The sequence below is a fragment of the Rhamphochromis longiceps genome, linkage group LG9, assembly GCF_057381845.1.
Source record: "Rhamphochromis longiceps isolate RC_006_pf linkage group LG9, R_longiceps_female_GT1.1, whole genome shotgun sequence".
In the NCBI taxonomy this organism is placed as follows: domain Eukaryota; kingdom Metazoa; phylum Chordata; class Actinopteri; order Cichliformes; family Cichlidae; genus Rhamphochromis; species Rhamphochromis longiceps.
In genome coordinates, this window is record NC_140565.1 from 14,831,044 (window position 1) to 14,858,081 (window position 27,038).

At 42.0% G+C, this 27,038-nt stretch overlaps 1 protein-coding gene across 2 annotated transcripts in view; it reads left to right on the plus strand.

The window, feature by feature from the left end:
- Positions 1–3,201: 3,201 nt before the first annotated feature.
- bmp6 (bone morphogenetic protein 6) overlaps positions 3,202–27,038 on the plus strand; it is a 46,831-nt gene continuing 22,994 nt past the window's right edge. The window contains exons 1-2 of one of the 2 annotated variants that reach the window (XM_085418422.1): positions 3,202–3,334; positions 3,592–4,120. In XM_085418422.1, coding sequence (XP_085274548.1) covers positions 3,712–4,120 — 409 coding nt within the window. In that variant the 5' untranslated portion in view covers positions 3,202–3,334; positions 3,592–3,711. The remainder of the gene's footprint in view (positions 3,335–3,591; positions 4,121–27,038) is intronic. The other variant, XM_085418423.1, reaches the window with a different exon arrangement.

The following is a 27,038-nucleotide window of genomic DNA, read 5'->3' on the forward strand; positions in this document are numbered from 1 at the left end:
CTGTAGCAATACAATTACTGCAGAAAATTTAGCGCTTATTATCAGGTCTGTGCCAGGTTAAGCATTCCTGTGGCTTTGGCGCATACTTCCCCTTAATTTAGCATGTTGGAGATTCTTGAGAAAAAAACAACTTGGTTCTCTCTGCATGAAAGTTTGTTTGAACTCCTCAGTGACCTCTTAAATAAAAATGTCTCATGGGAAGATTTAAAGGAGTATATAGATGTGTATGTGCGTGTCTGCGAGAGTAAAATAGAGACAGACAGACAAAGACCTCATTAGGTCTAGGAGGTGTCCTGTCTAGACAGTGTGATGACAGGACACAGAACTTCTGTTTAATGTTTCCTCCTCCCTCTGCTTCCAATTCACCCAGCATGCACACATATCACCTGCGCTGCCTCGGGGAATGCGCACACACACCCTCACACACACACAACATGTCAAGGGATATCTTTTCATATTATTTTAAAGTAAATGTGTGCATGTGCGGCTTGTTATGCTGGTTGCTATGAAAGCTCTGCGAAAGACAAGAAGAGCTATGAATTGTTTTTGGGGAGCAGGGTAGTGTTTGTTTATTGAGACACATGCCTAAAATTAATGGTCCATAAAGACTTTAAATCATGGACTTCATGGTGTTGCCATCGGCTGATTCATAAATGAACCCTTTCCTTTCATGCTTTTATCCTGACTCGTTCCCTGTTTCTCTGTTTAACACTCAAGCCAAAAAAGCATCTTTTAAAAAAAAAAACTGGAAGGGAAAAAAGTCACCATTCACAAAATCGTTCCCAGTGAAAGGGTTACTTTTATGTGTCTGTGTGCTCAAACTTGGCTTAACCCACAGCCTGTGTTATAAATCAGGACTTAGCTCCAGCTCAAATAAATGAGATCTTGGTTTCCAAGAAAAACTGAAAAAAGCTGATAAATGACGTCCGCGGGACAGCTGGTTCTCCGTCAGCGCAGCACAGCATCTTTAGCCCTGCTTCTGTTATTTCAGAGATGGATCAGTTTGCGTTTCAAAACACATAATTTTATGTGTGACAAGTCTTTCTGGATTATTTTCATGTTGATTAGGCGGGATAAGTGTTTTCAACTATTTCCAATCAGGAGAACTGTGTAGAGTGAATATAGCGAATAGACAATGACATTTGAAAAACACGCCCTTCCCCAATGTTAGGTTTTCTTTCAGCTGTATGGGATTGATGGTGTGGTATTTAGTCTGGAAGCTCCCCAGCAGTAGATGTGTGAGTGTATGTGTCTGTTTGTGTGGTGGTGGTGGTATGTGTAGCTTTGATGCTGGATCTCACTCTTCACGTACAGATTAGATAAGCTCTGGCAGCAGCAGTAGCAGAGACTCAGAACGATATGGACACCTTTGGACCTTATCACCCGGTCCATCACAGACTGAAGGGACCAGGAAGACATAACACAGGTTAGGGGGAATGGAGAGAGGGCAGCAAAAGACAGAAGAGGAATTTTAGAGAATTCCTTTTCCGTTTCTGGAGCACGTTTAGCCGAGTTCTGTTAGGCCGGTTCTGAAATACCACAGCAACATATTATTTAGTACACTAAAATAGCATGTGAGATTTTTTATTTTTTAGTACATCCAAATGCATGAGGTCCATGCTATTTTCAATGGAATATTAGAGACTATAAAAGCACTAAATACTACAGCAGCACATTGCAGGGAATTTGTGACACATATAGGAGACATAGGTGGCTAAGGTATAATGTTAAGCACTATATTTTATAGGGTTTAAATGTATGACTTTAATTCGCAAAGTATTAAAATTGCTTTATCGAGTCATCTGAAGTGAGGAAGTGAAATAATGTGCCAGAAAAGAAGCATACCTACTATTATTTACAAAAAACTTAAATAATAGAGAACAGGTGAGTGTATTTGTGTATGGTATGGCACTTAAAAATACTTTTAAGTAATTAGTGACCAATATCGTTCAAATCACAACAAATACTCTGTCTTTGAACACTTTTGATTTGAATTTTGACTTGAATTTCAGGGGAGTTAAATCGCAAAGGTTCACCTCTAAGAACAAACTCTTAGCTGTGACCGTGGGCAGCTGTTGTTTCATCATCATTTCATTCACAAAAGAGCCTACAGAGCTGAGTGAGAGATATCATTAAGTTACTGTCCTATGAGGAGCAGGGAGCTGACCATGCATGTGAAGTAAATCCAGAACTGGAGCATGTTTGAATGCCTGTGAATGTGAGATAAAAAGCCCTTTGAAAGAAAGAGCATAGATTGTGAATGGATGAATGAGGTAAGTGAGCGAGGAGAAGAGTGCTCAGAGTAGAAAAGCGCCATATAAGAACCAGTCCATTTAGATCCAGCTGCGGGGAAGTGTGTGGGTTTGCACAGCCAGTGTTAAATATTCAGATGTTCATTAAATCTGTGTTTATTCATGCAAATATTTCTGAACCCTTTAACTCTGGACTCTGTGCTGTTTAAAAATCCCGTGTCTGCCACGCAGATACTTCTATTTTCCTGTAAACCCACTCGAAGCTGAGACTGGGAACTAAATATTTACTTTATTGTTTTAGTTTGAAATGAATGTACGACCGCAGACTGTACAAAGAAGCAAAAGAAAAAAAGTTAAAATTCTTACTTCAGGACTTTGTTTTCCAAGGGTCATCTCGGCCAAATTACCCATTGCGCAATTTGTTCGCGTTATTTCCAGCCGCGGTAACAGGAAGGTGCGGGCTCTTCTCGCTTGTAGCTGCTGTGAGCGCTTTACTTGCTGTTTCAGTCTCCATCGTCAGGGGTCGTGCCTCAACAGGACAACGTGTAAATGTGTGACCCCTGCTTTAGCACATTTACTGATTCAAGCTCCCGCATCGCAACTCTTCAAACCTCGTTAAAAACAGATCATTTTAGAGTATGGTGTGCTCCGATCAGAAGTGTGAGATCGACCCCAGCAGTCTTATTTATTAGTTACACGTAGAAGTATGACGCAGAAGCAGAGTTTCCCTCAAGTCCTGACACGGAAAGTGTAAAATAACGACCGCATCTCGTGCTTCACAAACCTGACAGCTTTATTAAAACAAACAGGCTGTAAGTAAAATCTGGAAATACGATGTTAGGTCGTGTTTGCAGCCTAAAAAGAGCTCCACCTCTGGCTGAGAGCGCACAGAGTGGGCGGTTAAAGCGCCGAACACGTCCGTGCGCACGCATATTATGGACTGCAACCTGCTGATTCCTGTTAGACTCTGACACTCCGCCTGTGGGAGTAGGTGACTGTCGCTGAGAGCGCTTCGAACAGTTTAAGGACCCAGTGCGCAGCTTTGGAAAAGCCATAAATCCAGGCGAGTAGATATATCCGCTGTAAGTAACATGGCTTCTGTCAGAGGAGTTGTTCTTCTTCTGGTAAATGTGACATCAGACGGTGTCTGTTGACCGACTTACTGGAGCGCTCAGAATTAAGTTTCACATGGTGCACTTTATCCTGAAGGAGCCAAGCGCGCTACGGCGATCAGAAATGAAAGCTGGGCCGATACTATTATGCGCATTTTGCTTTGGCGAGTCTTTTAAATGGCTTGATACACGATTCTTTCTTTGCTTTTGATCTTTGGTTGCCACAGATCACAACGCGCCCGGACGGACTTTGGTTACCATTACGCGCATTTTTACTTTCGGATAGGCGACTGAAGCTCCAAGCCAGCCACTCTTGGGACTCCGGAGAGCCACTGAGGGACAACACCATGACCATCCGCTGGCTTGCCTTGGTCGGATTGTGGTGGAGCGCTTATTACTGCATGTTCACAGTCGCGGGGAGTAATTATTCACTGGATGGGAATAACGAGGTTCAAGCAGGTTTCACCCACCGGCGGCTGAGGACGCATGAGAAGAGGGAGATGCAGAAGGAGATCCTGTCCATCCTGGGGCTGCCCCACAGACCGAGACCACATTTGTCAAACGGAAAGTACAACTCCGCTCCGCTTTTCATGCTGGACTTATACAACACTATATCCAGCGAGGAGAAGAGGCAAGTGGAAAGCAGGTTGGAGCGATATCAGGCCATGCGGACGACCCAGAGCCCTCCCCTGGCCACATATCAAGAAACTGCCTTTCTAAATGATGCAGACATGGTGATGAGCTTCGTTAATTTAGGTAAGTTATTGAAACAAAACAAAACTTTTTCATCTGTGATTTTTTCTTCTCTGTGCGTAATTGTGATTGTGTTGGGTCTATTTTATATGAGACCGAACAGGTGTTTTATACAAGCAAGTGAAACTTGTGCCTGGGCAGACCGGAGGATAATTAGACAAAATAAGAAAACTTTATCGGAATTTAATGCTAAAAAAGTAAAATATTAAAAAAAAGGGTCATAACTTGGCTCTTTTTATCTCATCTACTTTAAACTTTGGGGTTACAGCTCTCAACACAGCGCGACACACAAAGCAGACACACAGTTACGCACTTTTATCGCCGGATAATGAACGAACCCATTGTGCAAACCACAGGGAGAGCAAATAACAAACTCATCTACTGTGCGGTTTGAGGAAAAACTGACGAGGTTCGTATTGTTTCTGAGTAATTTATTGTTACACGTCCTCTCCCTCCGCGTAAATTCGCCCTCCTCAGCTCATTTATAGGACCGAAATTCTGTGGTCAAGTCTTGCTGTGCAATCTACGCCATGATTTATGTCTTCCCGGGAAAAATAAACCTCGTATTCTCAGCAAACCATCAACCACCACCGCTGGCGTGTAACACACACACACACACACACACACACACACACACACACACACACACACACACACACACACACACACACACACACAAATATAAATATATATATATATATATAAGGCTATTCTTGCCGTTGACCTCCGTTACAGCGAGTTGCGGTTCCTGTGCTTAAATCGCGTCGCGTTGTTTGTGTTTCCCAAGCAGCTTTGTCTTTAATTAGCTCGAGTGATGATAAAGAGGAACACTTTAATCATAACGGGTTTAGGACATAAAAGCTCAAAGCCTTTCCTTCCATTAGGAGCTGTAGTGTTTACTGGGAGACTCTAAACAGAGCGCCTCAAGATAAACAGACGCGCTGCCAGAGTCAGGCGCTGGTGGAGAAGGAGGCTTAAATCCAGATTGATTGTCCTTTTTGGGGGGGACTCGCTGCATTGTCATGATCTGGCTAGGAGAGCAGTGGGAACATATCACTGCAGAAGAATGTAGTCTTATGGCTTCACCCCCCCCCCCCCCCCCCCCCTCACTCAAACTTTTCTTAAAACAAATATTCCTGTAAATATTTTTACCCCGCACCTTTCTAAACCATTTAACAGTCACTCAGTACCGCAAACGAAGAAGTGAATTAGGTTGGAGTGACTGAAGTAGAGCACTATTCTCTACTTATTGTACCTCTGAGGATTGTTGCAATTTTGTAGTGATGAAAACCAGATATTCAGACAGGAGGAGGCCGTCGTTTTAGTCTCATATATCGGAGCCCCTCTTTTGGCTTCTGTGGGGGGAATGCGATGGTGTTTGTGCGTCTGGCTTTGGTGTTCCTTTGCTGTGCGAGTGTTCGGTTTATACGCCTGTGTTGTTGCACATCTGGCTCTCCACTTTGATTAATCATGTCCTGTCCATCCTTTGACGATTCCCTCAGATTTCTGCGGTGACCAGGGGATTAGGTTGCCATCTCCTCCAGCCGTACACAGAGTCCTAACCGCCCTGGAGGAGGGATGGCTTCCTCCCTGAATGTGATTGTAATTAATGTTGGACAGGCCAAGGCTTTCCATCTGCTTTGCAAATAAGGCCTTGCACGACTACCGTGTGTCGTCGCCGTCCGATTAGTTTTTAATGTCTTTTTTGGGGTTTTTTTTGGGCGATTGGAGCCATTTGTGTGGTGGATTCTCTTTTAGAAAACTATAGTAGAAAGAAACACTTCTGGGTGGTCCTTTTGTGTGTGTATTTCAAAAGTAGCCCCAGAAATCTGGATATCATGTGTGGCCTGAGTAAAACTACAAATTGGAATCAAGATTAATGAGAGAAAGAAAAGCGGAGAAGTCAAACAATCTGTCTGAAAGGATTTGAAAATGACAGATTAACAGACTCGGGTTCAGCCGAGCTCCTTCATCTGACAAATATTGTTAAGTGAAACACACTTCGGCAAGATCATCGGTCAAATTAAAGAAGATGACATGTGGTTTACACGGGTCACATGGTTTTCAAAGTGGATTCACCTGTTTTGAAACCAGCCATGTGTGCAGATCAGAATCAGAATCAGAATCAGAATGTACGAATCACAGAGGTGAAAGCGCCCCGTAGCAAACAAAACAATGACAGTGATTTAAACTTGGGTCTGAGCTGATGGCTTTCACAGCCAACCGTGGCAGCAGCACAGATAGATGTCTCATTCTCAGAGTGTATTCTCCCGGGGGCACGGACAGATTTAAGAGCCCCAGCGTTACATTCGTTCTCAAATACGCTCTCTGCAAACCATATGCCTCCTCACACCCCCACCTCTGCGTGATTCATGTACACTTTGTGTTTGGTCGTCCATTCTCCCATGCCTTCATCACTTGTTCAGAATGACCCACTGAAAAAAAGAAGAAGAAAAAAAGATGTGGAAAACTTTAAATTGGGGGGGGAGGAAGCAGAAGCACATTTTCCAGCTGCTTTTTCATCTTCATTCCTAGAGGAGCGCGTTCATCACTGTTTGCCTTGTGGACGTTCTGCTTTTCCACTGGGGTGGAGTGAAGCGACACTGTGTGCCGCGTGACTCACCCTGTGCGACACTCTGCAGCTCTGGACACGTCCTGATGCACAGAGAGGTCCACAGGTGACGGTCGCTCTGTACAACAGGAGTCGGGGGTTGTTAGAAGCACTTGTTTCACGTGTGAAAGCAAGTGCTTCTAATCCTTTACCAGCAAGAACTATAAAGAGTGTTCATCCTTTAGTGTACAAAGCTATGTTTTCCACATTCACATTTGCAGTGAACTATTAGAACTATTAATATTTAGTGGGGGAAAAAAATATGACCTACTGGACTCCTCGGTAAATCTCTCACAAGGTAGTATATTGTGGAGTAAGTGACCAGTATTGGTAAAGCTGCATTCCAGTGGAAAACAAATACAAGAGGTCATTGCTCACTCAATTAATGAGCGGTGACATATTGCTGAGCAAATACCCAAAGCCGCAGTGACGGTTATAATAGTCAGCAGGGGAAAATTTGCTATTCCTATCAGGTTTGATTTTTAGCGGTTAGGCTGTTTCCTGGTGGTTATGGTGAATGAGAGATGCACAGAAACGCCTTTGGTTTCATGGGTCGCCGAGCAGGAACGACAAATGTTGTTCCTGTGTCATCTGCATTTAACTGTGATGTGTTTGTGGCCCACAGACAGACAGGCAGGCAGGTGCGGAGGTCTCTCTAAAGCTTGGCATAGCTCTGCAGGGCTTCTGTTTGTCTGCTGGGAGGCACCGAGGGGAAGGTCCCATAATAATCCTGGAAAACCCCCACAGGGATTTTGAACCTTGTTTGACTTTTTCGAGTTCTAAATACCCTCTGATGCTTTGGAGGTGAGATGAAACCTGTCCTCGGAGCTACTTTTTCTTCTAAGGCCCAAGTTGCTCTTGTTTTCTCAGGATACAAAGCATCCAGATAAGATTCATTTACATTTAGTCACGGGCTGCTTCGTCAAGCAGATCACAAATCAGATTTTTGTGGTTAGATTTGGGAGCACAGAGGATTATGTGTGCGTCTCGGGGGAAGATTTTTCACCGGCTGGCTAAAGTGCAGTTGAAACCACGTCTTAATAATCTGCCCTTAATACTTCTTGTTTGTATCTACACTTACCTTTGACACATTTATGCTCACCGATCCATTCTATACAAGATGTAATTGAAAATAAGCAGGCTTAATAGTGCAGTCTGTTCATTCTAGTTGAAACAACAGCTCATCTAGAAAACCCACAATCAAAGATGAGAGGTGCCCATAACCTTGAAGGAGGGATGGGATTTAATCTTAAAATCTGAGTAATAAATTGTCCAACTTATATTTTTATCAGGGTTCAGATCGATTTTTTTATATGTAGTGTGGAGAGTGGCTATTTCGATGCACAGACTGCTCATCGGTGTAGCAGAACTTAGAAAAAAGTACACATCAGATCTTCATCTTGGAAAAAACACGTGCAGCTTTTTGTAGACTGCATCTCTAACACTCTCTGGAGGAGGTCTGAAAACAAACAAACAAACATGACATCTTGATTTAATCTTGGTTGCATTTAAACTTGGCATTTTTCCCGGTGTCCAGAAAGCGAAACTGCACATCTTTCCCTCGAAGCTCGAATGTAATGAAATTTCTTTCTCCCACCTGTCTGTCATCGCTTCTACCCTTATTTTCTCTTTTTCCCTGTCCTTTCCGTCTCTGCACACCTCATTGCATGGTTATACCTGAGCTGTCACTAAGCAAACAGCCAAGCGTTCACCTACCTCCCACACTTTAAAGGCAAACAAGGCAGAAAGCTTTAAGAAGTGGGTTTTGGGGAGATTAGCCGGGTTCAGACAGCCCTGGGCTTATTCTCAAATGAAGTGCCCTTATTAAATGCCTGTTTTCCTTGTCTTATGATGCCTGGCTGCGTTTCTCAGTGCCTAAGCCCAGGTAAGCCACTTCCTCTGCAGCAGTACGTGTCCCAGAGCTCCAGCATGATCAAATAATTAGCTGGCTTCGATCAAAGAGTCGATTGTTTAGGGCACGGACTGTGGAAAATTGGAAAATTTTCACTAAATTGTCTTGAAACACTTCCTGCAAAGCCAAAGGGACCAGAACAGAGGACCACCCATCACTTTTCTTCAACTTTGAGAACCCCGTAAACAGTATTAGCCAGAAGTTAAGCGAGGAATTCAAGATATGCTAGAGTGGAATAAAAGCTCTTTTCTGAAACATAAACTTGGCAGTGAAGGCCTTCCTTCAACGGTGAGAAAAATTACATAGTACAAACCTCTGTGTTTGTTTTCATCTGTTTACAGTATCAGATATTTCACTGCCACAACAAATTCACTTGAACTTGCGATGATGTTCAAGAATGGCCCAAGATATACAAATAATTCTGCTTATTGAGTTTCAGGGTTTCAGCGCGCTTCTTTTTTCTCATGTTTGGATTGAGTTGGTTGTTGAGCGCTCTGGCAAAACACACAGCTGCCTCAAGAAACAAACAGGGTTGATGGGGGAAACATGTCTGGTTAACGAGATTATGTCTTTTCCAGTCAGGCTTCATAAAAAAAAGAAGGCTGTCATAAAAAGATGGAGTGTTACAGGACAACTCTGTTGAACGTCCTAGGAGAACATTTGTGCACATTACAGTGCTGATGAGTGCGTCTCCTGACTGTATTGTGCTCGGTAAGAGGATGTACACACACAATCTCACACACACTCATCCACCCCTCGATAATATCGCTCCCTCTCACGGCATGACTCTCAGGCTTGAAGAGATGGCAGCTGGGATTTGGGGCTCCCTTACACCTCTTCCCATGTTCCTCCTTTCCCCTCTGCCTCCCATCCATTTTCATGTCTTCATTGGGCATTCCACTTCGGAGCGATAGAGGCGTGGGATGACGGAGTGTGACGAGATAAGGAGGTGATGTGCAGCGCACTCCCTGCCGGTAACGATCTATTGAAATGAGCCGATAACCCCGGCGGAACATCTGATTGGGACTCGCTGCTCCCATCTATCACCTCTGCGTGCAGGCATGGAGGAATTTGTTCTGTTTGCTCTGCTGTGCTTAAAAGAAAGTGACGCCAAGCTCCGCTCGCATCTCTCACATCTGCGATTCCTCTCCACGTCTATCTGTCTTTGCTTGTCGCTTTTTAACTGTTTCGTGGTATCTCATGGGGTTTGCGATGCGAGAAGAACGCTGTATTTAAAACCCCGGAGAGAAAACACAATCACTTTCATTGCCTCCTGCCTTTTTTTTTTTTTTTGTGCACATTTTTAACTCCTGCGTCACTCTCCCGAGGGGGGCTTTAAAACTGTCAGGCTTTGTGTCATGTTTAAGTGTCTACAAGGAGGAGATCATTAACCAGGAATCAGGGTTTTGTGCTTGTGTAAGGCTGAGTTTGTATGTCTGAAGAGTGTGAACATGAAAGAGACGGACAAAGGAAAGAGGTGAAGATGCAAGAACACGTTTCACTTTGTTTTGATTTATGCATTTCTCCAATTTCCCCAAGTTTGTAGCTACAAATAAAATAAAAGTAGAAGGGGAAGAAATGGCATCCAAAGACAAAGACCACAGCTGCACCTTCAGCTCAAAAATAATGTGAAAACATTTAATTCTATCAAATTAGTCAATGTTCCCTCCTTAAATCAGGCCCTCACCAATATAGTTCACATCTACACTTGTGTGTAGTAAGAACTGGCTGGTTGGTTTTTTCCTGCTGAAATCTCAACTCAGCATGTCCTTTTGTGCCCAGTAATCTCCATCATCATCATAATGACGCCATCATTTACCCTGTCAGAGAGACTCATTCTTGGCTGACGGGAATGGCGTAAATGGTGACGGTAAACGTTCCTGGTGTCACATTCTTCTGTGACTCCACTGGGAAGCAAGGATGTATCTCCGATCAATTAAAAAAATGGGAACAAGGAAAGGAACAAAAAGAAGAAAGGGAGACCCACAGGCTGCTTGCAGGCTAGCACCATTATAAGGAGTGCGTAAATGCATTCATTATTGCTTATTTATTCCACAATAAATTGCTTTTCACTGATATTTTAAAAATGAGGACAAAAAAGATTTGTCAGTGCAAGTAAGATTTTAAGACACACTGGCATCATTTCCAGCCCAAACCAGTTTAGTCCAGTCAAAAATATGTGAAAAGTCACTGAATGGACTTTATTTGGACATTTGTGACATGCAAAAAAAGACTATAAATAAATCAAACAAAATAAATAACAATTATAATTATTTTCTTCTTTTATCTTGATGCTGATTTGTTCAGACGTCTAAAGAAAAAATAGCATCAATCTATGAGGCTACCTCTAGGTTTTGCTGTTGGCGTGCAGGAAGCTGTGGTTTCTTCATGATGGTTTTCCATTAACACCAGTCTCTTTAGATCTTGTTCTTACAATGGACACGTTAACAAGAAGTTTAGCACCTTTTTGGTGTTTTGCTGATGCTCTTGGTCTCTTGTTTTCTGTTTTTTTTATTTCAGAATAGAGTGCAGTACTTTAATGGACTTAAAGAGGACTGGTAAAGTCCTCCGTAATCGAAGAAGTCTTCCTACCAGCTTTTATGTGTTTCTATTTATAGCACGGAGCACCTATATCCCTGTTAAAAACATTAGAAAATAGGTTTATTTTCTTGTGTATGTGCATATGTTTGTGTGTGAACATTTAGAAACGCAAGGTCTCTCAACAACGATGAGTGTGTCGGGGTGGAGTCCGTTCTTCAGGGTTAGGGTCAGGGGTCGCGACATGAATGTAGCAACGCAAGTCTTTACAAATACACAAATACAGACTCGCGCTTTCACCGTGAGTGTCTGCTCTGGTAAACGGAGAGTATTTGAATGTACCCTTTAGACAACTTGGAACTCGAACTTCATCACACAAGATGTCTTCATCACACACTGCTGCCCGTCGCATGTTCCCAGGCTGGGTGTCTCTCTAAAGAGGACGTGCCTGAAACAACAACCACGAGTCCGCAGTGAGAAAAAGGCCCCATATGACCACCGGTGCTCTTGACCCTTCTGAGCAAGTAGCCTCCCCTTTCTGCAGCGCCGCTGCTGACAAATTTACGAGCCCTAGGCTGACCCACGGGCTGACTTTCTAAACACGATACTGACAGGAAAACAGTCAGAGACAGGAGAGATGAATTGGGGCGGGGAGGAAGAATAAGATGAGAAAAAAAAGAGTGCAAAGGAGGAAGGTAAGCAATAAGTGCTCTCGATATGCTGTGCACAACATTTTTGATTTAAATCTAAAATTTCTTAATCTAGGCATCTCTACAGAACGAGAATGACAACGGTGGGTCAGGTGAGGAAGAAGAAAAAAAGAGCAAAGAAAGATGGGTTTAATCTTTTTCTACAATCAGTTACAAAAACATTTTAGAAAAGAAAAAAGTAAAATGATGTCTTTAAATCCTAAACGCTACAAATTTATAAGGCATTACATATGTGCCACCAAATCGATTAGGCCAGAGGTTTAGATCCTAAGTGAGGCCACTCATAGAAAAATTTATCCATTCCTCTTGCCACGAGGCAGTTTGGATTAAAGGATCTTATCACTAAGGATGTGCAAGGGAAACTCTGCCCAGTGCTTCCCCCTGTACTGACACTTTGCACATATCTGAGCCGCCAGTCTCCTGGAGACCTTATCTCAATGTTTAAATGTCCAGTATGAATCCTTTTGGAAGAGGAAGTCTCCCATTTGTTTTGTTTTTGTTTTTTTTGTTTTTTTGCGAATAATATGCTCCGATCTCCCTTCATCCAGGTTACGTGACGTGTGTCCAGCCCATGTCTTTGATGACGCATTCCTCTCTCCCTGTTATCTGTATTTCACATCCAAATAAAAGAAAAACCAGCTGCATAGAGGCAGAACGTCTCAGCTTAGTGTTGTGCTACAGAGATATCTCTAGGAACATGAAGGATATGAACCTTTAGATAACTCCCGTAACTGCAGTAAATGTTGGATTCGTGCACCACTGTGAAATTATGAGATAATTTAAAGTGGCCAGTGGGAAGCTGGGGAAAGTGTTGACAGTCATTCAGATAGTCAGACTTTGTGACTCGCTGTCTTATTTCACATATTTTAAACACTGTAGCATATGTGGCGTTTCTGCTCCTGCCCGTACAAGTTGAGAGTGCACAACTTTCCTCAGTCTGGACACTTTTATTAAAAATGGCACCATGTTTCCTCCAAACTTCACACAATAGATATGAGTGAGGGCGACAGTTATATTACACAACTGCGCTGTATAATAATACTAATAATACTTTTTATTTGGGTTTTCAAAACACTCAAAACCACCTTAAGAATGAAGGCAAAAGCTTGTTAAAAAATGTAATAAATATTTAAGTAACTTTTTTTTTTAAATGTTACTAACATGCAATTGGTTTCCTGTTTGAAGCCATAAGCTTTCTCTCTGAAGTCCTGAAAACGCCGAAACATTAGAAGCAACTGTTTGCACACTGAGCAGTCAGTGACAGCGCGAGCTATTACACCGCACTGCACTTTAATCAGATTTCTGAGGCGTGTGGTTTCCTTTTGAGGTATTGCACTTCCACCCAGTGCTTTAATGATTCGTTTAGGCCACGAAACATCCTTCCATGTGGACTAATTTTGGGTGGTTTTCCACTCTCTGTGTGCGTGCACACCCTGCTAATGATTTTGCTTCTAAAATCATTTATTCCAACAGCGAGATGAAAACACGTGATTAGTATGTAATCTGTCATTAAAACGAAAAAAAGAGCATAATCGAGTATGCTAATTTCCTTCTTTGATCACTGCGGTGTTGATTATTCCTGTAACATTTCGCTCTCTTCAGTTTTCACTTATGTCTTTTTTTCTACAGCTGTTTGCGGTGACAGCATTGATCACTCTCGTGTTTGTAGCAGTGTGTTGCACATTTATCCATGTGTGTTAAAGGAAGTTCCCGGCGAGCTTCACTGAAATGATAAAAGACTGTTTCGATGTGAGTTTCTAAACGTTCTCTGCGAGCTCAGATAAAGTGGATGTCATTCTGCAGCGCTCTGCTGACACTGTCGACAGACCTATTATTAGAAACCTTGATTATTTTTCTACCGATTTTCCTCAAGGCCCACCTGCTTTTTGAATATCCAAGTATCCTGTTACCGTCGCTGTTTTTGGAGCCATGCCTGTGTGTAAAACAAGCAGTAGGTCTTACATGTAAGTCGGCCCGGGGGGGAGTATTGAAGCCGGCCCAGACTGATTTATCAGTGGATCATGAGCTCTGCCTCTAAGCTGCTGAAATGCATTGTGGTCACCGTGGACCTTCCAATGGGAATCACACTGCGGTCCGACTGTCTTTATGACAGACAGAGTGGAGGGAAGAGAGTGAGAGAGGTGAGGAGGGAGCGACATAATGGAAGAGAAGATGTGTGGAGAGGAAGAAAAAAAAGGGAGGTGTTCAAGTGGGGAGTGAAAATAGAGTCCCAAACATCATCACGGGGCGAGCTGGCCTTCTACCTTGTGGCTGTGGAATGCAAAGCCACCGATATTTTGCCTTCTCCTTTGGAAACAGCTGTGTTTCCCTTTTTCAAAGATATTTTTTCCTTATTTATCGGATCCCTGAGGAGGGATCCATCTCTCAGCTCTGACACCGGCTTCCTCCTCTAAATCTGGGACCAGACACACACACACACTTATATGCGCACACACTCACACGCATGCACACCTGCTGCCCAAAAGCAGATTTTAACGGCAGATCACTATAGCAGGCTTTTTTGCTGCTTGTGCTGCTGCACGTCTACAAAGGCACACACACATAAATATAGGCAGACACGTACGAGCAGGAACACACAGCAACCTGAAGATGACGGCTGTGCAGACTACACACAGTCTGTGCAATTAGACCTCAGAAAGCCAATAAAAGGGGGGACTCTTGACAGCCGCCGTCCCTTATAGACACAATCTAAATAAAATGGGGCCTGGTAATAATTCAAAGCCACTGAAATGGTTTGTTTTGCTGAAAATGGGCCCATCAAAAACCGCAGGAGTTCGTCTCTGTTTATGGAATATTCACTTAGCACCGAGTGGTGGCCAATTTAATAAAGCAGCAGAGGGAGCAATTTCTGAGAGGGTCTGTGGTCACAACCCAAGAGGAAGACCATAGGTAGCTATCATCATTCATATAAACCAAAGAGGAAGAGCCAAAACCAAAGAGGAGCCGAGCATCAAGGACAAAGAGCATTGCAGAAAAAAGGAACAAGATCAGAGGTTTCTTTCCTTCTTTTTGCCTTTTCTCAGTTTTTTTTTTTTTTTTGTTTTTTAAACGATCATGGCCTCCGTTTGCTTGGGGTCGCTGATTTCCCCAATAAATATTGACTTTAATGGTGTCTTTGAAAACTATTACTGGTCCACCTGTCGTTCTCTGTTTGGGGATCTCATTTTGCGACCAGGCAACAGCCAGAGACGTTTTTATTTTCAAAATTCGCTGATAGATTTGCAGCAGTCTCATATTTTTTCAGGACGCAGTCACGGACTTAAACAAACGCCCTCTCTCCTGGCCAGTGAAATGTTTCCCCCTGTATCTAATGACAACCAAAGGATAGCCAGTCCTTAAAATCAGACCAGCTTTAAATGGAGCATCTTTTTGGGTGCCATGTACTGCAGGATAAATCATCCCAGTGCAGGATTGTTGCAATCTCAACCAGCGATGTTTGGTTGAGTTTGTTCTCATGTTTGTGTCGAAATGAAATGACTTGATTAATCCAAAATAAAGGGAGAAAATTCTTGTTTTTGAAAGGCCTGCCTTACGGCTTACGGTTATAAACCTCACGTTAAACGTGGTTGAACTGATGGATGTCAAAGTTAAGGCGACTTCAGTTTGTGCGTCCTACTTCCAGCGAGGCATCCGGCTCCTCCAACCACAGGACGTAACCTTGTGTGAAGACCGCTGATCACAGTTGAACTGAAGTGTAGGCCGCCATTAGCCTGACCAGAGGCTGTTGTGACAGCTGCGTTAGTATAGAATTACATTTTTTATTAACATCCTATAAAGTGGGGGGGAAATCGGCGGGGTTTATTTTCCAGCTCATTTCTGTCCTGATTTGATGGAATTTCCTTATAAATGTAAAAAAGATGTTACACTGTCTTTTGCTGACAGCTCATTGGCCTGAATTGGTGTCCAGTGAGAAGAACACTTGTTTTTACAGACTTTAGGGGAAACTGTAACTGGCCATTAATTTTGGCAATTGTTTGTAGCCATTTCAAGTATTCAAATTGACACCAATGCTGTTTCAAGATTATAGATGTGGTTGTAAGGGGTGAATGTGTGTGCATGAAATCCCAAGGCTTCTTTGTTACACACAAACACACACACGCACACACACACACATATTTGTCTTGTAAATCCTGTGAGGTCCCTTTTCCTTAGCTTTAAAAACGTCATATTTTCAGTCCAAGTTTTCTTTATATGCAAGAGCTTTAGCAAATTGCAGATTTCCCTGGAATTTGCAAGCAGTCTTTTTTTTTTAAATGTGGCGTATCTGATTATCTCTAAGCAATGCTCGCAAACCTCGCCTTGTTCTCATAAATTCAATCATGATTCCAATCCGTAATGGTCAGCGTAAGCTGAAATAATATCCCGATTTTTAAAAAGTGATTCTTAAAGGTTTTGACTGCAAAACTGTGATGTGACACTTTCCAGATGTATAAATATGTGAGACTATAGCACTCTGTTCTCCATCCGCTCATCCAACTCAGGGTCCCATAGAGCAAGAAGGCGAGCACATAGAGACAGACAACCATTCACACCTATTATTAGAATCACCAATCAACCTAACCCCATCAAGGATGCAGAGAGAATATGCAAACTCCACACAGAAAAGCCCCGGGCAGATGGTGGGTTTGAACCCAGGACCTTCCTGCTGGGATGCAACAGTGCTAACCACCACTACACCATGTAGCAGTTTGTGTTATTATATGTTCTATTTGATTTTATGAACTGGGATTATTCAGGAACACGAGAGATTCACTGTTTAATGTCCTTTTGCATGGTTGTTATTTATCCACCACCACATACTTTTTTGCTAACTTGCTAACAAATGTGCTCATTCATGGTATTTGTAGTGTAGATGTACTTGTAGTACTAAGTTCTAGTTGGTGTCAGGGTGACTTAAGCACGATTTAGCTGCATCAACATCTTGCTACACTGAGCAGATGGCAATAGAAGTACAAGCAGTTTAAGGTACACAACTCTTTTAGGTAGGGGATGTGTGTAATGTTTCATTCAGATAAGGCTGAAGAAGTGAGCTATGGTAAGTGAACAGGTTACCGTGCTTAAACTGCATTGGGTTTTGTTAAATTGGTGGTTGTATTTCAATAATTGCTTAGATAATATGAGATATTACGACCTGTATGTAATTAAGGAAGGAAACTTTAGTAAAGATATCAGACACAAAACAAAACGTATAACCTTTAACTCTGTGTGGGAGCTCACATGTCTGAAATAGAGTACTGTTAGTAAGCTGTTTGGTCCTGATCGGTCTGGTCTCAACTTTAGGGGGAATTTATTGTAAGAAATTTAGCTATAGTTTTGTGTCACTGCGACAGGCTGGTGACCTGTTCATGGTGTACTCCACTTCTTGAACTATGGGAGCTGGGATAAGCTCCAGGATTCCTGTGAACCTGAATTGGATAAGTGGAAGAGGATGGATGGATGGATGGACGGTTTTGTGTCTCTTGCGTAAACACTCCTTTGATTTGGAAATATCAATGGAAGTATTCTGCAGGTGTGTAATAAAGTAAGGAGAAAGACTTCTGGAAACAGCTGGAAGCAATAATTTTGTGAAACCTCTGATTACAATCATTAGTTCCCTTAATCTGCCACAGACCTTGTCTTTATATATTGTTTATTTGTGATGGATATGAAATTATGGAAGAAAATGAACAGGGGAAAAGAAAAGCATTTGGTGATTTTGGAGATGCTACCGTGCACCTCCAGAGACTACACCGACACAAACAATATGTTTTGAATCCGGTGATGTTGCATTGTTGATGGACTTTTTCAGACTTTGTCCTGTGTGCAGAAAAACATCTGGTTAGTATTTATTTTCCATAAAGAACTGGCTTTAAGACTTTCATCAGATTAGTCTGAGTTCAAATGAAAGTCAGTCTGTCATGCTGAGCTGTTAAAAGAGATCCGTAAATGTTAGAGTGACCAACCAAGTAAGACTTTTACAGAACAGTGCTTAGGGTGCACATTTATACATGAAACCAGCCGTGTTAACATGCCATCAGCATAACCTGTAAACTTCTGCTGCTTTATGCTCGGCTGCATTGCAGTCTGAGTTGCCTCATATTGGTTTTTCTAATTTGTCTTTTGGCTAACTATTACCTTCTTTTCCCTAATCTATATCACTTTACCTTGATAGTAGACTATACTTTCCTTTAAATTAACATACATTAACTTGTAGAACCGTAAAGTGCTGTTGAAAAGAACTACAGAGAGAAACACAGATAATCACATAACCTTGTGGTTTTAATGAACCCTACATCCGTGCTAGTGGGTTCGCATCTTAATCCTGACAAATTGTGCTTGAAGGGATGGAAGAAAATCTCCTACTGACACACAGGTATGACATATCCAGCTCCTGGAGGACATCTGGAGTCTCCACAGAGAGCTGAGTTTTGAGACTGCTACCACTCAGCTGTCAGTACATTGATGGAAAATACTGATACTGCTCAGTTCAACAGCCATACCTCGGATATCTATCTGTTAGCAAAGCCCCAGCAGAAGAGCAATTACAGCAAATTATCCTTCTACCCTCAGGGTTAGGGACACACACACACCCACACACACATGCAAACCCACACGTATTTAAAAAATCTCAAAACGACAAAAGATAGATGTGTATCCAGTCTTCATTTTATCATCTTGTATGGAATGCAGCACAGTGGTGATGGAGCTTTGGGATAGTGGGAGCAGAAATCAGATACTCGGTGGATAAGTGTGAGTTTGTGTGTGTATGTGTTTGTGCGTGTCCTGGGACAGTATGCCTGACATTACGTGTCATGGTTTTGGATGGGTTTTTAGAAAAACCCAAATGGTTTTTCAGGGATTATGTGGAAGATGATGGCTGTAGAAAAATGTGATTATATGGTTCAAATGGGGCCTTTGTTCCTGGGGATGTCTGTCCAGTGAGATCATTATGTACTGTAACCTGTGGGAGGTAATGGAAGGGGAGAAGGCTCGATATCAAGGCCACTGATGAATGTGCGCCTGTGTATATGCAATAGCTAGCTCTCTCTGGAAGTGCTGTATTATTTCTACAGTGTGTGCTTTGCCATTCTAAATCAGTGGATGTGTCCTATCATTGTTTAAGGCAGTTAGTGTTTTCACTTTTACCACCAACTAAGAACTAGTCTGTTAGTGACAAGTAGTGACTGTGCAGATCATATGCAATGTAAAATATGTCTGTATCTATTGTGATGTCACCCACTGGTTTGCAAAGTCCTTTGTTGAAGCATCAGGATGAGTATTTCCATCATCTCCATGTTTGATCTAACTGTGAAACGGCATATTCACTGGCTAACCTCTTGTCAGTCTCAAGGCTTTAGCTAATGACGATATCCTGAAATGACCATAATTTACAAAAATATACTCAGTATTTTACTCAGTCCGACCAAAAATGAGTGACTGAGCCCACAAACTCATTGGAAAGTGTTTGCAGAGATCACGTCAGTGTTGTTTTCCCCTAGACTTCCATAGGACTGCACGTCTTTTTGCAACTGCAAGTATCACCCCCTGGTGGCTATTAAAAAGACATGCATTTAAGGCACCTTTCAGACCTGGAAGCTTCATCTTTCAATTCCTATATGATCTAATAAAAAGTGCTTGAGGTGACTCGTGCTGTGATTTGGTACTATATAAATAAAATTACATTAAATCTGTCTTTTGTGCTGTGTATGGTGCAGACCAGAAATCAGGAATAGTTTAACTATAGCTGTACATAGACTGTATATTTAATATTTATTTCATCAAAAGACTTAACCACAGACTTCTTTTTCTGTTAAAATAGTCGCCCAAACAACAAACCATTTTATTTGTCAGATTATACATTAAAAATGATCCAAAAGGTACCGCACCACAAACACAATCGAGAAGTCCACTTTAGTGATTTAAATTAGCTGACAGTGAAGCCCACCTGCCTAACTTTTCAAACTTTTAACCCTAACTCTTACCCTTTACCCACTAAAAGTCTACTAGGAGTAAGCCTCAAGCTTTTTTCTGAACTGAACAGTTTCTGTGATATTTCAGGGCTGCTTATAGAACAAAAGGACTTGGTTTGCATTAGAAGTTTGTAAGGGGTGGCCTCTGTTTACCCTTGCCGCTACCATTAATATTCTAATGGTCATCAAATCACGTCTTTATTGATTTATAGTCAGGTGTCAAAACTCACTATTGAAGGTACAGGGGAGGTCGTCAGATATTGTCTTTAACAGGGAAAGAGTTCAACTTCAGATTCTTAAAGTTCAATTGAATTCAGTTGTATTTTTACACAACCAAATCACAACAACAGGTGCTTTATATTCTGAGGCAGACCCTACAATAATATATACACAGAAAACTCAACAATCATATGAGCAAGCACTTTGGCGACAGTGGGAAGGAAAAACTCCCTTTAAACAGGAAGAAACCTCCAGCAGAGCCAGGCTCAGGGAGGGGCGGCAATCTGCTGCGACCGGTTGGGGAGAGAGAAGAAAGACAGGTCAAAAGACATGCTGTGGAAGAGATCCAGAGATTAATAACAAGTATGATTCAATGCAGAGAGGTCTGTTAACACATAGTGAGTGAGAAAGGTGACTAAACTCAGTCTTAAAGGCAGCCAAGACAATAGATAGTCAATAATTGTAAAGCTTTGATATGCTAAGTAGCACAATTCTCTTCTGAGTTCTGTTTGGTATTATTTTCTTCTAAGACTCACAGCTGAAACATATCGTTACTTAAAAAAATCCCTTAAGACGTGTAGATTCTTACTCAAACCTATTCTCAATAGTTTCATATGTGCCTGGGCCACTCCAGCACTAAATGCATGCCCTGGCTGTCTTCACCCATCTGTCAGCAACACTTAACAGTAATCAGTAAAGACTAATGTGTGAAAATCACTTTACTGATTTCTGTTGGACACACAGGGTAGAGCTGTTGGCTGCTGTTCTCAGTTTGTTAATGGGGCTTGACTGTCTGCAAATGGGCTGGACTCACTGCCTCATACCCTCGCTATGGATGAATGCTGCTGCCTGGCCCTGAATTCGCGCACTGTTGACTTCGGCCACTGCGTGGGTGGGTGGGGGGATATCTGATATTACATGTTAGTGTTGTTACTGCGACACATTAATGCCGCTTCAAGGCTGTTGTTCCTGACCAGTGGTGTTTTTGTGATGTCATAGGACTGCTGTTTGGTGCAGACGACTGGAAAAATACTAAAGTGAGAAGTGCTCACAGCAGGGTCCAAGTGTTGGTGAGCCTGTGGTGAATGAACGGTCGAAACACAGGGCTTTTAAGAGTGGGCTTCTTGTCCCTTGTCAAACCAAAAGCAAATGTCGAGTTCTTATTTTCAGACTTTGTGGACTTATTGTTATTTTTTGAATTTTTATTATTTGTTTGGTTTCAACCACAGGTTTGGTCAGGTTTTTGGAAAAGGTCGAGGTTTGGATTAAAATAGACCCTTTCACAGCTTTGACCATGTGTTAGAAAAGCCTTCTGGCAGAAAGCCCTAAAGGCAGTTTCGTCCAAGTGCGGTCTCTCTCCCCAAGTGGGAAAGCCATTGATGTCACAACAGCATAATTGGCCAGATTCAATTAAATTAAAAGACCTTTTATCATAATATTTTTAATGCATCCATGGATCTGTGTATATCTCAGTGCCTATGCACATATAATTATCTTGCCTGGATGTGTGTGAGCCATTTTTTAAAGGTCTAGGTGTTGTGCTTACATGCATTGGATATAAACTGGCGCTCTTGCCAGTGGCCCTTGGCTGGTCCTGTGGCGCTCAGCGTGTCGGCTTTGATGCAGGGTCAGAGGGGAAGATCAGAACACAGGATGCGTCTCCAAAGACATATACACATGCCCTTGCTCAAAGCTGATGATGTCTCCCGGCGGACCCCTTCATCCATACCTCAACCCCAAAAGCTGCGCTGCCAGCTGCCTGACTACAAAGAGCCAAACTACTCAGCAGAATGCAAAAACAGCTCCTGGTGGCAGCCAAGCATAATGGTAACACCTCAGGCCACTCATGCTGCTTCAGTGTGTGTAAATGTCCTGAAAGCTGCCAGTATTCTTCTGCTGTACCAAAGTCAACAGATGTCTCAATGTTTTATCTTTCCACACTGCACCGGTGCCAAAGGTTAAAGAGTTTGAGGCATAAAATCTGGCTTCAGCCTCTTCAAAAAGACTGGTGTTTACAGCATAAAGATTTCCACTTAATGAGATGTTTTCTTTCTGAATGAAATAGTGGCAATCGCCGAAGAGAAACGTTTCCCGAAAAAGTCAATCTGACAGGCCAAAGCTTTAATTAGATGAGAGCTGGGAGAAATTAATGATAAATAGAAGGCATGGACATATCTGATGTGTCCTCAGAAACCATCAAGTCTGAGAGAAAAACCAGACAGATTATGGGCTGTAATTACATAAACACAGATGGATTCTTCTCATGCCTTGCACATTCAGATCATTTTTTATTGGTTTAGCTGTCCGGAGTCTTTAACAATGTTGACAGGTTCTTGGTGTGCAAAAATTTAAAGGGTCATTTTGAAGGGTGTTTGTGAAAATGTCCACACTTTTTAATCCTCCTTATTCACTCTATCTGTACTTCAGTCTCTATTTCACTCAGATACTTTGTAGCTAATAGAAAATAGTAGATTAAAAAGGCTTTTTTTGTTTATTTTTACAACGATTTACTCTAGTTTTGTCATGTTTTACACACCCTTCTGGATGTTTGTGCCCAGCTTAGTTTAACAAGGTTTAACAAGGGGGTTCTCTTCCATGAGAGGAAAAAGGCAAGCATCGTCTGGTACCTGAAACAGGACTACCAAATGACAGCATTGGTTATTTCCTTATGGGATGAAGACTCAAAGTAACTGGGTTGTTTTTTGTTTTTTTTTTACACATGTGCATTATGGAACAGGCTTTTCATGAAAAGTTAAATATACAGATGGATGCAAGCAGTAGAAAAGAAACACTTAAAGGTCTGCTATAAGCAGCTGATGTTAGCTAAACTGGGAAATGAAGGAAAATTGGACGTGTTATTAGTCTGCGTAAGGCCCTGTGTGGCTGCTGCTCAGAAAAAAATTAAGCAGTCTTGCATGAATGGAGCTGTGACAGAAAACATCATAGGACTGAGGGTAAAATCGCTCACACAAAGGGTCTCAAATGTTTGAAACTGTGAGGATAAGAAATAAAAATGTTTAAATTGGCACAACGAACCAAATTTCTCTGCCTGTCATCAACATGGTAAAATCTCAGTGAGAGCCTTAATAAAAGATCCCTAAAGACTAGATTATCTGGGTCACAGGTGCTCTGCTCTCAGTAATATTGTAGGACGGGTTATAGCATGCAAGGCTACAACATGGAAAAACTGACGATGCAGTTTTGATTCAGGATGTCTTCCTTAAATATTGTGAATAAGAACTCCTTACGTGCTCGATAACTTTGAGGATAATAGCAGAGTAGAGAGAGAAGGTGGTGGCTGTCTTGCTCGGTGGTTGGAGGACGTGTAGAAGGATGTTGGAGGGATGTGATAGAGGCGGCCGTCAACCAGCTGTCCTTCAGAGGGATTTGCTACGTGGCATTTAGAGTGTGACCGCTGACCACAAACTGGACAGTCCCTATTTTTGTTTCCTTATGTTGAAGAACAGTGCAGTTCTTCAGTCAGTGTTTATACTGTAAATTAGGCATGTATCGTTATCGCAGACAAATATCGATTTTGCATCTGCCGATATTGATCCTTTTTGACCGATATCGGCATATAAGATGATAATTACCCGTCGATGCTGGCTGATATTTATCTGATGTGTCGCATCCATTTTGCCCGAGGTAAATGTTCAAAAAATTAGCTGAAGGGCTAAAAAACAGATCCGTGGTTTAACAGTTGGTGCGTCCATGGTATGGGTCCCATTTCTTTTAGTTCTTAGTTTGCCGTCGTCCCTCTGCTCATGCAGTAGATTTCCTTCTCCTTGTTTATACTTTCTTCTCCTGCTGCTCTCCCTCACGCCTTCAAATGTGGTGTAAGTCCGCAAACGATCACTTTCTTGGCAGATGAATCTTTTTGGGTTTTTTTAAATCTTTGTGATCATCAGTCATTGTCAGATTCAGATTTTCTCGTCATTTATTCGCCTGTTTGTCCACTCGTGCACCCCGGCTGTCTCCCTGCACGATCAGCATCTGGCTCAAACTTTCTCTTGCTAGAATTTATTTCGACACCTTTTCCTCTTTTTCCTCCTTTGCTTCTTAAAGGGATGCACGCCTTGGTTTATAAAAAGTCGGTCTGTCGGGATAAGGAGTCAGTCTCGCATGAACGGCAGACTTCTTTGGTCTGTTTTTTCAAGGGATGAACTTTTGCTTTCCAAATTTGACTTGGAAGCCTGATTCAACAGCTGTTAATCTGAGTTTTTATGCAATTTGGAGCAAAATTATGTAATGAAAGGTATCTTATGTAAGAAAGCATTTCTGATGTAACTTGATTTATTAGCCATTTCAGACAAGTCATAGTCACAAAGCCATTACATAACAATTTATTAGATATATGCTAATAATAGTTTTCAAGTGTAGACTGTGTTTGTGGACCACACGGCTGCGTGTGGAAGTAAGAGATCCCCAGAATCGTGAAGTTGTGGTGCTGTGTGTGTTTATGTGTGTGGGTTGCTGTAATACATACAGCAGTAGGAGCTGGGAGAGCAGCGCCAGATGTTGCGCAGGTGGAAATGAGAGAACAGCTCCCGCCAGAGTGTCCAAGTGAATCTGCAAATCGTCCAACTCACTCTCCTTCTGTCACTGTCTCTCTCGCTTCTTTTCTCATATCACCTCGGACCGTCTCTTTCCTCTTCCCTGTCTTATCTTTGTCCCTTTGGTCTCTACGTATTCCTCTCTCCTACAGCCGAGTCTATCTTTCCCCATCCTCACATAATCTTATCGACGTCTCTCTCCATGTCATCGTGTCATTATAGATCACTTTTTTTGTTCACCGTATCCAATTTAATTTGTTGTTCACAAACGTTTCTTCCTTAAAATGATCCTAAATCCACTCGCCTCTCTTTTATAGCCTCTTCCTGTTTCTTTTCCTTGTTTTCTCAGTTTCTCTGCCTTCTTTCGTTTCCTCTCAAACATTAATTGTTTCAGTCTTTTTCTGCCTAGCAGTCATCATTTGTTCCTCTCTTCTCCCCTTGCTCACTCTTACTGCTCTTTTTGCCCTTCTTGTAACAGATGAATTCCCTGCAGTGTTTTGGTGAATCATCGGCGAAATTCCCCGGGATTGTCAGGCTTTCTGGTTAGCCTTAATTTCCTCTGTGCAAGAATGAAAGAGAAACTTTGTCACTTTATGTTTGTGTTGATTTTCTCAAGAACTGGTGATAAGCGATGGAATGAAAACACAGCGAGGTCACACACCCATGCCTCACTATGAATATTGTAATTATAACTCTTTTCCCATCTTTAGAACTGCTTCGAATAAATTCCTCTGTGAATCACCCAAATCCAAATCCCTTTTCCTTTCTGTGTGTTCCTGTCTCAAAGCCTCGTCATGGTGGATTAGCGCAAAGGTTATGCTGCTTGTGTGAAGGCTTCCCTTTGATTTTAGATGCGAAAGCTCAGTGGATTTCAATCGAATTTCAAGCTGAGAAGGTGGAGAAGCAGCTGGAATGCTACTTAGCTGCTAACACTGTGGCTCCCAGGCTGCTTTGCAAAGGGCTGTGCTGAGACGTGAGGCTGAGTCTGTCTCCATATTTCATGCCTTTAATTGCTTGTCTTCATAAAGACGCTGTTTAAAGCGAGTCCCCTCTCTGAAATTAGCAATGTGATTGATTTGAGCAGGCTCATTATGAGGCTGAGCGAGCTGAGGAGAGCCTCGAGATTCTGTTTGGAAGTGATGAAAATAAATGTGAAAACTGTGAATTTCATCAGAGCCTTCTGAAAATGGTGCATAAGGGTTTTTTCCACCTTAGCAAAAACTGTTTTTTTTCTTTGCCTGGAATGATCGAGACTTCTCCTGTGTGATCGTAGTAAATTTTGTTGGGAGTTTCCAGGAAACGCAAAGAAGTTTACAGTTGAACTCCAGGAAACTGCCATAGACTGTATGTAAAAGATGGAAGTAGCCATCTGAAAGGTAGCTGTGCTGGATTCCAAATGAAGGTCATTTTTTATAAGTAAGGTTATGAGAAAATGACTCTACTGCTAACTTCATTTATTACCTCAGTCAAACACCTGGAGAGTGCGAGCTCTGTGTGGATCTGTGGAGAATTATGTTCATTTTCTAAGAGATTGTCCCAGTTAGCTTGTGATTGACAGTTAGCTGAGATAGAAGAATGTAGTTTCCAGTCAGGTTCAACACATCTTTACAAAACACCACGATGGCTGGAATAGCTGGAATTCCAAAGGCCTATGTCCATCTATTCTATACAGTCTATGGCTAACAGTCTTAGTGCTTCCCTAAAGCTGCTTGTTGGAGCACCATGGCTATGCTGATGAAATGATTTTGTGTCTCTGTGTTTGAAAGAAGGCAGCAGCCTGGTGGAAAAACTGTTAAACGTAAATAAAGATCTGGGAAATTTCTCACAACTGCCCATAGTTAGCAGCAAACCTGCGTTAACATGGGCACAATAATTTAAATGCCAGCTGATTTAACCAGTAGCCTTAAGCTGTCTTTTTACATGTTATAAATAAATACCAAATATGCAAATGTAGGTTCACTTTTATGATTACACCTTTAAGGGCTGTAGTTCAGCCGTCCATGAGATAATTTGGCTTTGAGCGCAGTTAGACTAGGGCTGTCTTCCACATGCTTTTAATCCTTTGTTTGAGCTCCTGCTGTTTTATTTTATACATTTACCATTTATTTCAGGAAATATAATAAACAGTCACCACATTAAACTCCTCCTGACCTTCTCACCAACCTACAGTCTATCAGAGAGCTTTCAAGCAAAAAACAGTTAAACGGGGAATATCACATTTCAAGCGATTTGTATTCAAGCTCAGGGGTGTTGAAGCGAGCGTTGTAAAGTCATTTAGGGTGCATGACCTCTGTTTAAGGCGTCCAGACACAAACGCTTTTCTGATCTATCCACCCTTGAACACAAGAGCAGACCTGTTATCACACATAACGTGTGTGTGTGTGTGTGTGTGTGTGTGTGTGTGTGTG